Here is a 17,937-nt window from a genome sequence, read left to right as displayed (position 1 = left end):
TATTAAAAAATATAGTTTCCCGCAGAGATGTATTGAGACGTGGAACAGTTTAGATGAAGAAGTAGTGTCTATAATGAGTGTGCACACTTTTAAAGTAAGATTGGATAAGTGTAGATATGGAGACGGGGCCACACGAGCATAAAGCTCAGGCCCTGTAAAACTACAACTAGGTAAATAAACACACACACACACACACACACACACACACACACACACACACACACACACACACACACACACACACACACACACATTCAAACACCAATTATACAACACAAATAACATAAGCAATCTACATACCATGTTTACCTCACCATTGCAATGAAAATACAGAGAAGGAAACTCCCAGAGTCCTCACTTTGTCCAACGAGTCACTTTTAATGGCATACAGGGAACACAATGGTGGTGTTTTGGTTCATTACCAATTAGTAAAACCATAACATTTACTATAAGAGTATAGAGAGAAAGATATCTTGTAACAACGAAATGAGAGAGAGAGAGAGAGAGAGAGAGAGAGAGAGAGAGAGAGAGAGAGAGAGAGAGAGAGAGAGAGAGAGAGAGAGAGAGAGAGAGAGAGAGAGAGAGAGAGAGAGAGAGAGAGAGAGAGAGAGAGAGAGAGAGAGAGAGAGAGAGAGAGAGAGAGAGTATTAAATCATTCTTGTGAGGACACTCAGATACAAGTAATTGGCATTTCTTAGGAAACACAACAGTAATCATTTATATAAACTTAAGTGCCTATGTAAGATGTCATGAATAGATTTTTTCATAAAATTGTCTACTGAGCCTCATAAAGTGCAGTACCTAAGACCTCAAAATAAAGACAAAAAAAAAATAAATAAATAAATAAAAAAATAAATAAATAAATAAACAGTGGACATGACATAATGACACACCACTATCATTCGGGACATGAAAATATTTACAAAGATTACAAAGGATAGCAAAGCCTCAACAGACCTTAGGAACACATCACTCACCATCCTTGCAATAGCCTTGCAAAAATTATGAATGATGGTAAATACACCACATACTTTCCAGAAGTGTTTTTCATCCCTTTAGTACACTCACACCACAAAAATGACCTCAAAGAGTCATCCTGCCACGGTGCCACTACATGTGTGCCAACACACATTTCCATAAGACTCAAATCACAATTTTACTCAGACATCCATCCTCTTAACACATATATCCTACTCCTCTATGTATATCCTTCTCATCTCACTCTCATCCACAATCTCTTGGTGCCAGTGCCAGCCACTCACTAATAAACACCAAAATAATGCCCCTTAAAAGGCACAATCTCTTGGTGTCAGTACCAACCACTCACTAATAAGCACCAAAAATATGAACCTTAAGTCACCACAAAGCATCTATATTCTAGACCAGCAATTAACAAATAATTGAACATTACGATCTGCTACAAAGGTACATTTCAAGCTAACAACAAAAACAACTTAAAAATTCCAAGGTGTTGCATCTCACTGTAGCTATAACTCATTTGTTCTCCCTCAATACACAAACCTTTCACTACTCTCACAATTCACTCTCTTCATACCACAGGCCTTTCAAACATTTTAAATATCACCTAAAATCCTGGACCTCTAAATTACAGACAAGTTAAATGCTACTTAGAAATGGAAAGTTCAAATATCAAGCTAATAAAAAGTACTTTGAAATGGAAAGTAGGTACAAATATTGTGCATCAGTAATGAGGTGTTAAGGAGAGCCAAAAGTAAGACAGACAACAAAATACATATCATAAAACCAGACATTTTACAGCACAGAAATTGTGACATAATCATAGAGAGTAGTTAAGAAATCACATTTACAGAGCTATACCAGCTTTTTTTTTTTTTCTCTCTATCTATTCATCTATTGTTTCTAAGTACTCAATTTTCACATGTCAACCCATTTGTTCAGAAGAAAGCACACAGTTTGAAAAAATATACTTGTTTCAGTGTACCATTACACCATTAAAACATACCATGTATGTATTCACAAGATCATTATCTTCATTTCCTTAACTTACAGTATTCTTTGCATTATCATAACAAACTATCTTGTGCTACAGTGTACACTTCTCTAATATTTCATATTCCTGTGGCATCTTGTAAAAATGAATTTTACATCTACAATTAATGTTCATAAGAGTAGCTCACATCACACTTAACAACATTCTTTCCAAGTAACTTTACAATGGAGAACACAACAAAGATTTAATAAAATATATACACAAATCAACATAACAATAATCAATAAATTATTGCTATATGTAGTAAATGCTTAAATTCTACACCTTCTTGATTCTATATTGAGTATTGCTCAAATTACTGCAAGTAAAATCAAATAGAAAAATACTAAGTAATATAAGAAAAATAAATGATTAGTTCCTATAATTGTATGATTTTTAACAATGATGACATATGCTATCTGAATAATAATCTTACAAATGTGCTGAATATATATAAACAAACATCACATAAGAGTAAGGGTGTGGAGGCAAACTTGGATACTTTTGGCCTGAGTTGGAGTTGGTTCAAATATTTCTTGACTCTCACTAGTCTACAAGATCAATTCTCAAGTAAACTGGCTGAACGTACTACAACTCAAGCTTTGCCTTTTTAAGGTAAAAGTCACAAATTTTCAGCTTAAAGCCACACTTGTATCCACGAACACAAGCAGGCAGTGTGCTTTACCACTAGTGCCTGCTGAAATATTGACTAAGTGCCTGTTTTGCAAGTTGTGTGAAAGCACCAGACACTATCCACATCCAAATGACTACTCCCTCTAGCTAGTGGCTGGGTCTGACTGGGGCAGATTGACACTGTGGTCAACACTACATTTGTGCCCAGTTGTTGCTGAACATAAAACCTGTATCTGTCATGTCACTGTTGTCTGGAGTGAAATCTGAATTTGCAAACCACATATTTGCTTAACTTAAAGGTTTACTGTATACTAAATGCTATCAAAATTGGACTGGACCTCTATCACAAGCCTTCACTAAGAGTCATTATTCTCTACCTCCTTCTTTTGCAAATTACTACTGCTTGGTGGCAAGTTAGGGTTGTTGGAAGGTAGATTAGCTTTATTCTCTTCTTTGGCAGCTTTTAGAATTTCATCAGCGCCCCGGCTAAGCAGATGTTTGGCTAGTTTCACACCCAGAGTATATGCTTGACTCATGAAATGATCCAGGTCCTGATGAGACACCACTCCAGTGTATGGTGTGGTGGACACTTTAGCCACCTTGGCAGGCTGCTCCACCGGGTCTGAGGAGGAATCAGGTTCAGCCAGTGGGGTGGACATGGTGTGGCGACGCTCCTCACTGCCATCCAGGCTCCATACACCACCCTGTAGGTCCAGCTGGTCCTCAGTTATCTGTGAGAAGAAGCACCTGAGGAAATGTCCCTTCCATTCTACTGCCTCAAATCTGAAATATCTGTATTCGGATCGATGAAGCAGTTCTATACTAATTGAAATTTCTATAAAACAGGTTTACTTGAGGACATTGCAAGTTTTCTTATGGGAAGATAAAACTGTTATTGCAATTTATTGTTAATATTGTATCTGATTGCTTGTCTCGCATATTTGGAGACGTGGTGTCTTTGTGGATGGAGTGATCTGGACCTGCAGGAAGCTGTTCATTTTCATGGTATCATTAAAAAGGCTGATAAATACTCACCCAGTTCCTAACAACCTGTCTTTGACACCAACTGCACACAGAACCTTTCAGGATAGTCATGAGCCTCAACAAAGGTGTCACTCTAAACACTTGCCTATGCCACCAAGGACGAGGGACAATTGAACAACGATTAAAAAAAATATGAGAATCTAAACAGTTATGCCTCACACAATTGCAAGTGAGATGTCTACTGCTACTTTAGACACAGACCACAGAAAAAAATAAATTTACACAAACAGTGTTTGCCTGTGTGTGTGTGTGTGTGTGTGTGTGTGTGTGTGTGTGTGTGTGTGTGTGTGTGTGTGTGTGTGTGTGTGTGTGTGTGTGTGTGTGTGTGTGTGTGTGTGTGTGTGTGTGTATTTATGTCTATGAAATAGGTCTCACTTAATATATATAGAGTGTCTAAAGTTGGTATCTCTATTAAAGTTGTTTTTTCATGATTGAGTGCTGACAACAAGTTGCTTTAATTTTTTTTCTGTAATACAGCTTCAGCCACATAACTAAACCAAGGTGGTGAAGTGGCAGTGTGGCACTGCAGTATGGCATCACCTTGGTATGCACAGCGACAGGAGCAGAGCAGCCTCCCTCCAGGGTACACATGAGGGCACGCTCTGCAATGACGGCCACGGTGGTGTCCCGGTGGACCAGCGGGGACAGCAGAGCCACAGTGCCGGAATCATCCTCCCGACACTCAACTGCCAGCGCTCCTTGACCCACGGCATGCATGCAAGTCTCCTCTTCAAGATACTACAACCACAAACACCTTCTAAAGTTAACACTCCTACTAATAATATATTAAATGAATACATAAATAAATGGATAATAATAATAATAATAATAATAATAATAATAATAATAATAATAATAATTAATAATAATAATAATTATCATAAAAATGGAAAATAATTATAACAATTCTAGGTAAAAAAAACTTTCATATCTAATTCATTATCTTGACATAAACACTTTCAAAGAGAATTATTTTGTATGATACAGCTGAATTTAGACACAACAGTGCATAGATTAATAAATTATGAAATGTAACTTATTGAGTGTACATTATGTAGGTATTCTACAACCCTATCAGAACCTTCAGATCACAAATAAGAGTTAGTGAACCACATTCCTGCAACAATGCAACAGCTACCATTGGTGTAATTCTAACCTGTGAGATCTTGTGTTGCCAGCCCATCCTCATGATCCCAGCCGCCGCCAGAATGAGGGCATCATAGGTGTTTCCCTCCTCCAGCTTCCTCAGCCTGGTGTTCAGGTTCCCTCTCACACTCTCAAACACCAAGTCAGGAAACTTTCGCTTCAGCTGAGCAGCACGGCGGACAGAGCTGGTGCCTGCAAAATACATACATTCTTTATATACTAAAAAAGATGTAGATAACAGGAACAAAATTGTAAAATGAAAGGAATATGTATGTCAACATCTACTCCTTTTTTCTTGTCAATAATTAGTCTGTTCCATGCCTACCATCTACTATTAGAACATACTACTCTATTCTTTAGGTCACACTTTTTATAAGGAATTCAATAAGTTTATTCTCTACATATAAGACTACCTCTACATACTAATGGTGAATACAACCTGAAAATCATACACTGAGAAAAACAAAGCAAAGAATTCCCTTATTATATCAGTGGTTGGCACACTGTCTTGAAACAGAAAGTCTTCAATGAAAAATTTAAAAACATCAACTTCAAAATCCTTATTCTGAGAACCTGCAATATATCTTGTCTTCCTATAAAGAAAAAGAAAACCAAAAGAATAAGATAAAGTACAGAGATAGAGATAAAAAGGAAACAGCTAAACTAGAATCACGTGTGATGACAAAATAGATGTAACCCAATTCTTGAAAAAGTTTGCCATCCCTTTTTGGTAACTATATAGGTAGATGGTGCAGGAGACAGCAAATATAACCCACTTCTTGAAAAGTTTTGCCTCTTGTTGATAATTTTTAAGTGGGTATCACAAAGTCATTTTTTCCTGTGACATCATGTCATGTGACACCATTTTGGACAAGGTGTCACTGAAGAAGGGAGATTTTGCTCAATGCAGCATTTACAGAAACTATAAAAACTCTTGCGGATTTCTTGCGATTAGGAGAAAGTCATTGAAAGTTTGTTGTGAATAGACTGTATTAAATATAATACTGTAGTATATTATCATTTAATTGGTATTAGGTATCACTACTTGATTATGAAAATGTTATCCCTTCATCTTATATAGTACATATACCTAATTTAACTGTTTAATATGAGCATGGAACATTAACTTGATTTCGTGATTTGTTTACAGTACATTCTGCTTTTGCCTACCATGGCAGCACAGCCTCAAATCAAACCAAGAGATCATCGGCTGCTCCATTAACATTCATTATGACTCCACTTACACGGGAAAGACAGGTGGAACACACACTGACTTGGTTCTGGAACGGCCACCACTGTGGAACACCTCGCATCCAAATTGTACTTTCTTCTCTTCTAGTTAACCATTTTCATGTCCACATCCTCCTCCTCTGCTGCTTTACTCATTCCTCCTCTTGCAAAGCAAGTACACAGACTCCCACTTCTAAAATAACTCAGTTTATGGCATCCATGCTTGGTGATTTTGCTTCTTCTATCATGTTTGTTTTGTTGTCCCACTGTCGTGCGTGGCATTGTTGTTGTCTTTCTTGAGATGCTGTGTGCTATTATTTCCAGCAACATCTCATCGAACATGCTGTCATTTGATGTGATTTCACAGAAAAAGACAGCCCATGTGATAAGGACTTCAGGTGTGAAATTTACAAAACGTACACTTTCCAAGGTAGTAGTGTCATTTTAGTGGAGAAGCTAGTAAGTGCTGCAAGAAACCCACCAATCACTGAGCCTTTAGGAAGTGTGGCCAGCGATGCCTCCAGGTGTTTGGGATGCATGATGACAGCATCCCTTGGATCCTCACGCTCACACACAGCCCCAATAACCATCCCCTCGGGCAAGGTAGTGGGAAGATCCTGCAACAGTGTAATGATTGACATACATGCAAACATATATACACCAAGGCTGTCTCCAACATAAAGGGAGACAGCCTAGCCAAGGCACACAACCTTAACATTCACACCCGTTCACATCACTCTCTTAAACCTCTGACCTTGATGGGGAAGGATTATAAGGATCAGCCATACAGCTTGGACATAGAGATAAAAAAAAGGTTGAACATTATGTAGTCATATTAATGAATTTTGCTGCTTAGAAACCATAATGCATATCACAATAATAAATTCATACTCACATCACAGATATCAGTATTTATGTACCAATGGAATGGAGTTCAAAATCTATGAGAGATAGCAAGAAAAACAACAACACTGCTTGGCTTGAGAAATAATCAATGTTAGAGTCATATACAGACTGCACAATTTTATCTCTTTGCCACAATAATTTTTCCTTCAAAGTCTATAAAGTCTAAATAAACCATCAAACAGAGAGTAATTTTTTTCATCTTGATATAATTTGTGTGCATGTGCCATTTATTCAATTACAGTCATCTGCTAGTCAATCAGCCAGACTCTCCCATATGAAAGGGGTTCAGAACTCACGCTGAGTAATTTTTGGGAAGAACTGAGTCCACTCACACATCACACACTGGGTCAGCAGGATCACAACCCCTCAGGTTATATCCTGTGCCCATTTGCTACTAGGTAAAGAGGATTGCCCTATTGTCTTATTGCATCTGAGACCCAAATCCAGCTCTTTCTATTTATGAGTGGAGTGTGCTAACCCTTACACAACACATTGTACAAGTATTAAAGGCCTGTCCACAACTGGAGACATTGTTTAGAAACAATGCTTCCCATTCAAACCTTAGTTGTCATAACACCTGCCATGAGTGTATAGGTTGCTGCAGCAGCTCTGTGTTTTACTTCGATATTTTGATAAATTCAAAGAAGGCCAAGAAAAAGAAAAGAAATGAATGAGGAAATATTTATAAAAAGGAGCCTTTCATGGTGACTTGCTTCTACAACCTGCACTTGTTACATCCCACAATGCTGGGGATAAATGCAGTATAATTCAATGAGTTCTAGAGTTTACTCAGTAGATCACATTATATCTTCACTGCAAACCTTGTGCAGATACCCTACTGGTAATTGATTCATTAGTACCTCCACTAGATGCGCGCAAACACACACACACACACACACACACGCGCGCGCGCGCGCGCGCCCGATAGCTGAGTGGTTAGAGCGCTGGCTTCACAAGCCAGAGGACCGGGGTTCGATTCCCCGGCCGGGTGGAGATATTTGGGTGTCTCCTTTCACGTGTAGCCCCTGTTCACCTAGCAGTGAGTAGGTACGGGATGTAAATTGAGGAGTTGTGACCTTGTTGTCCCGGTGTGTGTTGTGTGCCTGGTCTCAGGCTTATCCGAAGATCGGAAATAATGAGCTCTGAGCTCGTTCCGTAGGGTAACGTCTGGCTGTCTCGTCAGAGACTGCAGCAGATCAAACAGTGAAACACACACACAGCAGACGCGGTCGAGGAAGGACACACTGGCACCGTTCTGACAATCAGCTGATCTTCACTACATACCGTACAGTATTTACAGTGGCCTGGGCAAGTAGTGTGGACTTGTTTTTCATGAAATCAATTATTAAAGAATCATGAGAAAAAAAGAGATTCCATCAAAATGCAGACATGAGACTAAGGAAAGAATGAAAGCAAGCTGGTGATGACTATGTTTTTTTTTTTTTTTTTAAGGATTAAAATAATAATCCTCAAATTAAGTCATCACAAGGGAGCCCCCCTCCAATGAAGTAATTTGTCCTGCTGCTAGGCAACAAAGGCAATATAGCTGCTAGATGTCATTAGTGGGGTTCGAATCGATGCCCCGCAATCTACCACCATCGTGGTAGAATGCGGCGCCTTAATCCGCGTGACCACTAAGGACACATGTTGGTGAGGGAGAGATCGCATTCGAAGGCTTCGATATGGCGAATACTTCACTACTTAAGAGAGTGTTGAATATTGAATGTAAACTAGATAAATTGATAAAGGAGAATATGGAAATAAAAGAGAATGAAGAACAGGAAAGAGTTTATAAAACTGAGAGAAAGGATAAAAAAAAAGTGGAAGAAAACGAAGCTAGGCTAAGAGCGGAAAACGAAGAACTGAAAAAGGAAGTAGCTAACTACAAGACATTGATGGCAGAAGGACTAGGTAAAGCCGAGAAAGAAAAAGAGAAGCTGAAAGATCTAGTAAACAAGGAAGAGGAAAGAGTACAGAACGTGATTAAAAAGAAGTACAAGCATGGAGAGTCCAAGATAAGAAAGATAAGGCTGATTTTCAGGAGGTGATTCAAGAACAACTAAAAGAAAAAGAAGAAAATATGACAAACAAAATGATAGGAGTCCTCAAGACAAAAGAAAATCTAGTTAGAGAAATTGCAGAAAAAAAGAAGAGTGTAGTCGTATTTGGAATAAAAGAAAAAAATATAAAATATAGACCAAGAAGAGAAAAAGAAGAAATGAAATCAGTCAAAGACCTACTAAAAAATCTAAACAACGAAGATAGGCAGAACTTGGAAGAGGAAGTAGAAGAAATAAACAGAATGGGACCATATCAAGAAGGAAAAACGAGACCAATTAAAATACTACTAAAATCACAAGCAGCAACAGAAGAAACATTATATAGAACAACAAAACTTAGAGAAACAGAAGGCTGCAAGGATATATCTATATAAAGAAAAATAGAAATGAAGAAAGGAAGAGATACAATGAACTGGCAGCAGCAGTAAGGGAAAAAAATAATGAAAGGTCAGAAGAGGAAAAAAGGCTTTTTTTGGAGAATTCTAGGAGACAGGATAAGGAAATGGTACTTAAATGAGAAGGAAGAGAAAAAAGTGGAACAAGTTTAACTAAAAATGATAAAGGCAAGAGACTAAAAATTATGTATACGAACATAGACGGGGTTTTATCAAGTAAATTAGAATTAAGAGATTACATAAAGAAAGAAAATCCAGATATTGTATACGTGGCTGAAACAAAACTAAATAAGGCAATCAAAATAGTCTTGGACAATAGGTATGATGTATGGAGAAGAGACAGAGGGGGTAAAGGAGGAGGAGGAGTCATGATGATGTTAAGGAAGGAGATAGTGATAAACCAAGTGGAATGTGGGGAAGGAAAAGCAGAAGTACTGTATGTTAAGATGCATATTAATAAAAAAGAGTTAACAATCATTGTAACATATGTGCCACCAAAACAAATTCATGGACCAATTAAGAATATAAAGACATGATAGATGACATAATAAGGAGTCTAACGAGAATCGTTAAAGAAAGGAGAAAAGTGATATTAGTAGGAGATTTCAACTGTAAAGAAGTGGACTGGGAAAATTATGAAAGTGGTATGGGGAAGAAGCCTGGGAGAAAGATTCTGAACCTAATGATAGACAATATGATGGACCAGAGAGTAAAGGAATGCACAAGATTCAGAGAAAACGACGAGCCGGCAAGATTGGACCTAATTTCTACAAGGGGTATACAAATGAATGATTATATAAGATATAAGTGCCCTTTGGGAAGGAGTGACCATGTAATACTAGAAATGGATATAGAAGAGGGAAAGGAAGATAGAGACGATTCATACAAAGGAGACCGATTAAATTGCAGAAAGGCTGATATTGAGAATCTCAAGAACTATTTCTAAAACGTAAACTGGGAGGAGATGGAAAACTCAGAGACGATGCAAGAGAAGTATAACTTATTTTTGGAAATATACAAAACAGGAGTCAGGAATATGTCCCAAATATAGACCTAAAGAAGAAGGAAAGAAAGATTGGTTTAATGCAAGATGTGCTAGGGCAAAGGAGAAAAGAGATGGAGCATGGAAAAGGTGGAGGAGAAATAGAAATCCAGTAAATAAGGAAAACTTCAAGGCAGCGAGAAATGAATATGTTAAGGTGAGGAAGGAAGAGGAAAAGAACTTTGAAAAGGACATTGTCGAAAAATGTAAGGAGCAACCAAAATTGTTCTATAGATTCATAAATGGAAAAATTAGGCAAAAAGAAACAATAGAAAGGTTAAAAGGAGAGAATGGGATGGTGGAAGACCCAAAAGTATGGCAGAACTATTAAATAATAAATTCCAGGAGGTCTTTACTAAGGAATCCAAATTTGAAAGGCCACAGGGTAATAGAGAGAGTCTATATGAAAGAGATTAAAGTAACCAAGCTTGAAATAAAAGAGTTAATGAAGGAACTGGATGAAGAGAAGGCAATGGGACCGGATGAAGTCTCAGGCAGAATACTGAAAGAATGTAAGGAAGAACTAGCAAGTCCTATACTGTATACATCATAAAATGCTCAATAGAAAATGGAACAGTACCAGTAGAATGGAAAAGAGCTGAGGTGGTTCCCATATATAAGAGCAGAAGGAAGGAAGAACCTTTAAATTACAGACCGGTATCACTAACTAGTGTAATATGCAAGATGTGTGAAAGAATAATAAAGAAACAATGGATCGAGTTCCTTGAAGACAACAAATTAATATCAAATAGCCAATTTGGTTTTAGAAAAAGACGGTCGTGTGTAACTAATTTATTGAGTTTCTATTCTAGAATAGTTGATAGAGTACAAGAGAGAGAGGGATGGGTTGACTGTATTTATTTGGATTTAAAAAAGGAGTTTGACAAAGTGTCACATGCCAGATTAATGTGGAAGTTAGAGGAGAAGGGTGGCTTAAAAGGAAGCACATTGAGATGGATAGAAAATTATTTGAGGGGGAGAGAAATAAGGACGGTAGTTAAAGATATGAAGTCCAAGTGGAGAGCAGTAGAAAGCGGAGTGCCACAGGTGTCAGTATTAGCACCAATACTTTTCCTCATTTATATTAATGACATGCCTGAAGTGAACAGCTACATAAATCTGTTTGCAGATGATATGAAACTGTGCAGTTATAAAGCAAAAGGAGGATTGTGAATTACTGCAAGAAGACCTAAATAAGATCTAAGAATGGAGTAAAAAGTGGGAAATGGAATTCAATGTGAACAAAAGCCATGTCATGGAAATGGGAAAGAGTGAAAGACGACCCATGGGAATCTATAAGATGGGAGATGGAGTAGAACTAGAGAAAGTAAAAAAGGAAAAGGACTTAGGAGTGACGATGGAAGAAAACAATCAACCAGTAAGCCATATTGATAGAATTTTTAGAGAAACATATAATTTGCTAAGGAATATTGGAGTAGCATTTCACTACATGGACAAAGAAATGATGAAGAAATTGTTAAGTACTATAATAAGAACCAGATTTGAATATGCAGGAGTAGTGTGGACCCCTCATAAAAAGAAATACATAAGAAAGTTGGAGAGACTACAAAAAATGGCTACAAGAATGGTTCCAGAATTTGAAGGAATGACATAGGAGAGACTAAAGGCTATGGATCTGCCAACCCTGGAACAAAGAAGAGAGAGAGGAGATCTGATACAAGTTTATAAATTGATCAATGGAATGGACCAAGTGGATAATGAGAAACTGATCCTGAGAGAAGAATATGACATTCAAAGCACAAGATCGCATAGTAAAAAGCTGAGAAAAGGAAGATGTCTGAGAGATGTTAAAAAATATAGTTTCCCACAAAGATGTACTGAGACGTGGAACAGTTTAGATGAAGAAGCAGTGTCTGCAACAAGTGTGCATACTTTTAAAGTAAAATTGGATAAGTGTAGATATGGAGACGGGGCCACACGAGCATAAAGCCTAGGTCCTGTAAAACTACAACTAGGTAAAACTACAATTAGGTAAATACACACACACACACATACACACACACACACACACACACACACACACACACACACACACACACACACACACACACACACACAATGTTTCCTGAGAAACAAATAAACATGAAAGATAATTTTTTTTAAAGAATCTTTTGTATTATTTGCACAAGGGTGCGTTTGTCTGGATGTAGACTCTGGAGGAGTGCGCCAAAATCTAGTGTTTTCGAGACGTCTTTCAGTCCTGTCTGGACTGTCTTCAGGAGAAGAGTGAGAAGACTGGGCAGGTAGTGCCTCTTATGACTGCTCGTGGCAGATACAGTGGGTGTGTGTGGTTGTGAGAGCCTATCAAGAGATTCAAGATGACAGAAGCTACGCTTATATACTTAGAGAAACCTTCCATTAACATCCAGCAACAACCAGAAGTTTCTCTACCTTTGAAGCAGCCACAGCCAGGCTGTGGCAGGCAGGTGATTGGCTCTCACAACCCTACACACCCATCGTGTCTGCCATGAGCAGTCATAAGAGGCGCTACCTGCCCCGTCTCCTCACTCTTTTCCTGAAGATGGTCAATATAGGACCGAAAGATGTCTTGAGAACACTATGGATTTTTGCACACTCCTCCAGAATCTACATCTAGACATATGCACCCTTGTGCAAAAAATACAAAAGATTTTCTTATAAAAGAATAATGCTCAAGTTGCTATAGACTTCAACAACAAATGTATACTCAACAGCCTCCTCCCTAAAGAAAGATCATTTGGAAATAATTTGTCAACAATGTTTGCAAACTGTTTTGAAATAGTTTGAAAACAGTTTGCACACAATATATTTGTTGGCGTGGCTCAGCCTTAGGAGTGTATGTTTGTACATCTCACCTTAAGGGAATGGACGACTATATCTACACGTTTCTCCTCCAGAGCAATTTCCAGCTCCTTTGTGAAGAGACTCTTGCTGCCAATCTTGGAGAGTGCAACATTCAGGATCTTGTCTCCATGTGTCTTCATGGTGACTGTCAGGGGCATAAAATCTTATCAAACATGTTTTTTTGGAGACTGCATTCTTCAAAACATTCTAAATTACTTACAAATGGGAGAAATTAAGGTTATCAGAGTTATGTGGTTTTCAAGATTATAATAATAGCTTCACAATGTTATTGGTATTTTCAAGTGTGTTTCCATAATTGTAGTGATAGTTTGGTGAAATTATTAGGTTTTTGATGTATGTTTCATGATTGTAAAGATGGTTTGACAATGTTTTATCATTTTCAAATGTGTTTTCATGAGGATTTGACAAAAACTGCATCAGCAAAGGGAAAAATCCATGAGAACCTACTAAGTCATTCCCTGTCCTTTGAAAGTTGCCTAAACTAGAATAAAAAGTAATTGAGAATACATGGTAATGGTACTGTACTTACTGATGTCAAACTTGAGGTGTGGGTGAGCCTTCTGCAGGGCATCCCTCACCATGTGTGTCTGTTTCAGGGCAAGCTGAAACACATTGCCACATTGACACTTTTAACATGATGTCTTTCACCAAGGCAAAACAAACAGTCTTTCTAGTAAAAAAAATACTGGGAGTGGCTAAAATCTTTGCAACTCTATTCACTGCAAAGGAGGGAAATATATGTATATGTCTGAAAGATACTAGAGGAAAAAGCCCCAAATGTTACTTTAGTAGTAAACATACATCCAAAAAGAAGTTGAGTGCTTAATGCACAAGAGTTATAAGGCACAACAGCAAGACTGCAAACTCTGTTACAAGGCAAATTTACCCACAATGGTGCCCACTTGTAACTATATCTCAAAAGAACTTTGAAACCTGAAAAACAGCACAATGGAGTGTTTCAAGAAGAGACTGGACAAGTGATTCAGTGGGATATATACCTGACCAGCCTTCAACATCAGCATAGCTTTACTCTCACCCCAACAACTAGCACCCAGAGTTGAGGAATACAGTTTGAGGGAGATTCTGGAGCCTTCAGCTATGCTGCTTAACAAGCAAAATTTTCCAGTCTCCAAAATAAGTATATAGGTATATTATAGCTGTCTGACCACTGAGACCTTGGGTAGTCAACAAAGTGAGATAAAGCTGGTCAAAGTCAAACATTCAAATTAGTCTGAGGAAGATGAATTACAGTATAGGGCAAGCACAACCACAATAGCCACCACACATGCCCAAGGTAGTAACAGTAACTGTAATATTGAGTTGGAGTAAAAGGCCTCTTCCAGAATGTACTCTTGCGAGTATCTGCGACAACCTCTGTATGGTTGGAAGGCACCTCATTATTTACAATGCACTGCCACATTTATATTAAAAAATGAATAAAAACACAAAGGTTATGGCTCCATATTCATTTATTAGGCTTACCAGTTAGATTAGGTAAAGTTAGATCAGTTAGGCTAGATCAGATGAATTAAGTTAGGTTAGATTAGCCTGGCTACGTTAAATTAGATCAGTTTTGTTAGGTTGGCAGAGGTGGGTCTCTTTGCCAGCTGGCAGCGACAAGCAAGGGCCAGTGGGTGCCGGTCCTCTTGGGATAACATTGTCAATGAGTGTTGCTGCTGTCACTGAGTGTGAGGACCCAACCATTTATTTTATTTATTTATTTATTTACTCATCTATCTATTCTTTTGGTCTCTTTTATATGAATCTACTTTTCAATTTAGGTTTCCAAAGGGTGATCAAGAGAAATTAAAAATAAAAACAACAACAACAACAATAATAATAATAATAATAATAATAATAATAATAATAATAATAATTAGCAGAAAGAACAGGCAGAAAACTACCAGAAGAGAATAATAATAATTTTTGTTATACTGCTCAACCTGAAGCCAGTAAGGTAACCCCGTAACAACCCTGTCTAATCTTAAGCTAAGTTGTTGTTCTGGTCCAGACCAATTACCATCAGTACTGCATACATTCTTTAAGTTATCCTCTTTTATCAATATGTCGCAAATCCTTGTCTTCCAAACATGTCCCTTTGGACTGGAAGGATGCTAATGTTACACCATTATTCAAAGATGGTATTCATTCTGATCCCCTAAACTACAGACCCATCAGCTTGACATCTGTGTGCTGTAAGTCCTTTGAAAGAATAATTGTTTCTCATTTGTCTACTTATTTGGAAAGTAACCACCTGCTCTCTCCCCACCAGTATGGCTTTAGGTCTGGTAAATCTGTTTCCGACCAACTTTTATACACCTATGATTATGTTACCGATTATTATGATCGTGGCTTCTCTGTTGATATCATATTTTTTGACTATAGAAAAGCCTTTGATGTAGTCAATCACCAACTGCTCCTTAGAATGTTACAATGTATTGGCATCAGAGGTGCATTGTTGGAATGGCTCTACAATTATTTATCTGGTAGAACAATGAAAGTTATTGTCCAAGGTTTCACAAGTTGCAGTGTACATGTTGGAAGTGGAATTCCCCAAGGATCTGTGATTGGGCCTCTTCTGTTCTTGGTCTACATTAACCATGTTGTTTCTAATCTATCTTGTAAATATTGCCTTTTTGCTGATGATCTTACTGTATCTAGCAGCTCCAATCTCTAAAGCTGATTTTGAATTAGTCCACTACTTAATGCAGAGAGATGTAAACAAGCTCCATGAGACCAGTCTTTCATGGGGCTTGTCATTTTCTGTTGAAAAATGTGTTGCAATTAGTTTTTGTAGACACTTCCACAATGCTCCTGACTCATTTCCATATTTTATTGGTAATCAACAGATTCCTGTTAAGCAATTGCATAAAGACTTGGGTGTTTGGGTAGACTATGAACTTAAGTTTCATCAACATGTAAGAGAAACAGCAATGAAGGCAAGTGGTGTGGGGTTTGGCATTCTTAAGGGTACAGTGTGTCGTTCCCCTGAATTTATGAGAGCTGTATCTATTACCCAAATAAGACCAATCTTGGACTTCTCATCTACGGTGTGGAATACAGGTTATCTTGGTGATCTTAGATTGTTGGAGGGAGTACAGCGGAAATGGACAAAGTTAATATATGGTTTAGGACATCTGAGTTACTCTGAGCGTCTCTCTACACTTAAGTTGTACTCAATTAAAGGCTGTTTGCTTAGAGCTGATCTTATTATGGTTTATAAGATTTTGCATGGTCTGTGCCCTGATCTTGAACATTTGTTTGTTAGGAACCTTAATGCTATAACAAGAGGTCACTCCTACAAGCTGGCCATTCCTCGCTGGGACACAGAAGTCAGGGCTCGTTTCTTTTCGATTAGGGTGTTATCTGTTTGGAATGAGCTGCCTGAGCATGTTGTCACTGCATCTTCTGTTGTTGCTTTTAAACGCCAACTTGATACTTCTCTCAGTGATGTTCTCTATGAGTTTGTGAAGAGCTTCTTGGAGTTTTGATGAAACCACATTAGCCAACCTCTAGTAGGTTAGGTAAGGTAAGAATCTAGGTAAGAACCCTCACCTCGCTCTCCCGTGATCCAATTCTAATAGTCGCCGCGTCTGTGTGTGTTCCATTATTAGTTGCAGCCATTGTTTCACGAGTGTCTTTCCTTCTCTTCGAGGTTCTGTACAGCGACACGTGTTGCTGGAATGGAGCCAGGTGTTCCAATAAAGATAAAGGTGAAAGTATTAGTAGTCACAGCTGCCGTCCGCCGGTGTGTGTTTCGTCACTCGTCAACATTACACCGGTCAGCCAGGTGTAGGATAAGCCTTTCCAACGGGTCACACTGTGATTTCACCCGCCCCCAAAAAAAAAAAAAAAAAACATTTCATACATTCCTCTTATTGTGTCTGATGTCCTACTATTTTTTCATAATTTTTTCACTCACACTATCTCTTACTTCACTGATTCTTCTTGTCGCATCTCATGCCTTGCTATTTTTTTTCGTGATTTCCCTAATATCGCCTTCTTATTTCACTTCATTTAAAATACCCCAGTTTCATGTAATTTGTTACAAGCATTCCATGTATTTTTTTTTTTTTTCTTATTTATCTACATACTATTCATAAATTTCTTTCTAATTTTATTTCCGTGATGTTAGTTTGCTGAAAGCAACACATTACTAAGTTTATCCCTGTTTTCTATATGTAATGTAAAATCAGACACGGATTTAATATTATCATGCTCAGGACAGTTCATAAGAAAATGTAGTGTTTGAATCTCATGACCACAGCATAGGCACTCCTTTCACTTTCTCTGGAATCTGTTTCTCTACCTAACTAATGTCTAGTGTGTTTGTTCTTCCAGTAATTTCCCTCTACGGTGTCTATCCAGGTTCTTTTCCTACATTTTCCCGACCTGAATGTTTCATGTATGTTCAAGGTTGTCATTTGTTGTATTCATGCTGACAGCTTCATTGAGTTTCAACTTTTAATTTCATTATGATGTTCTTGGTCATGCCTCTTGTCTTTCTGTGGTGTTAATTTCATTCATACATTTATTCAATACTTTAATACATTTGCTTTTTTTTTCTTTTTCATATGCTAAAGTAAATGTTTCTCTAAATAATTT

General features: G+C 37.8%; 1 protein-coding gene across 2 annotated transcripts; it reads right to left on the bottom strand.

Moving 5' to 3' along the window:
- Positions 1–354: 354 nt before the first annotated feature.
- LOC123514955 (porphobilinogen deaminase-like) lies at positions 355–17,125 on the bottom strand. 2 transcript variants are annotated; one of them, XM_045273234.1, is made up of 8 exons: positions 16,888–16,916; positions 15,985–16,095; positions 13,862–13,934; positions 13,323–13,456; positions 6,546–6,681; positions 4,845–5,026; positions 4,229–4,426; positions 355–3,375 (listed from the first exon to the last, which is right to left on the bottom strand). In XM_045273234.1, the coding sequence occupies exons 3-8, from the start codon at positions 13,911–13,913 to the stop codon at positions 3,001–3,003; spliced, it is 1,077 nt and encodes a 358-aa protein (XP_045129169.1). In that variant the 5' UTR covers positions 13,914–13,934; positions 15,985–16,095; positions 16,888–16,916; the 3' UTR covers positions 355–3,000. The 2 variants fall into 2 exon arrangements, with proteins under 2 accessions (XP_045129169.1, XP_045129168.1); XM_045273233.1 differs by lacking the exon at positions 15,985–16,095 and having other exon boundaries at positions 16,888–17,125.
- Positions 17,126–17,937: the final 812 nt, after the last annotated feature.

This window comes from Portunus trituberculatus, chromosome 38, assembly GCF_017591435.1.
Source record: "Portunus trituberculatus isolate SZX2019 chromosome 38, ASM1759143v1, whole genome shotgun sequence".
NCBI lineage: Eukaryota > Metazoa > Arthropoda > Malacostraca > Decapoda > Portunidae > Portunus > Portunus trituberculatus.
The sequence above is the reverse complement of the archived record's forward strand: the minus strand, read 5'-3'. Positions and strand labels throughout refer to the sequence as shown.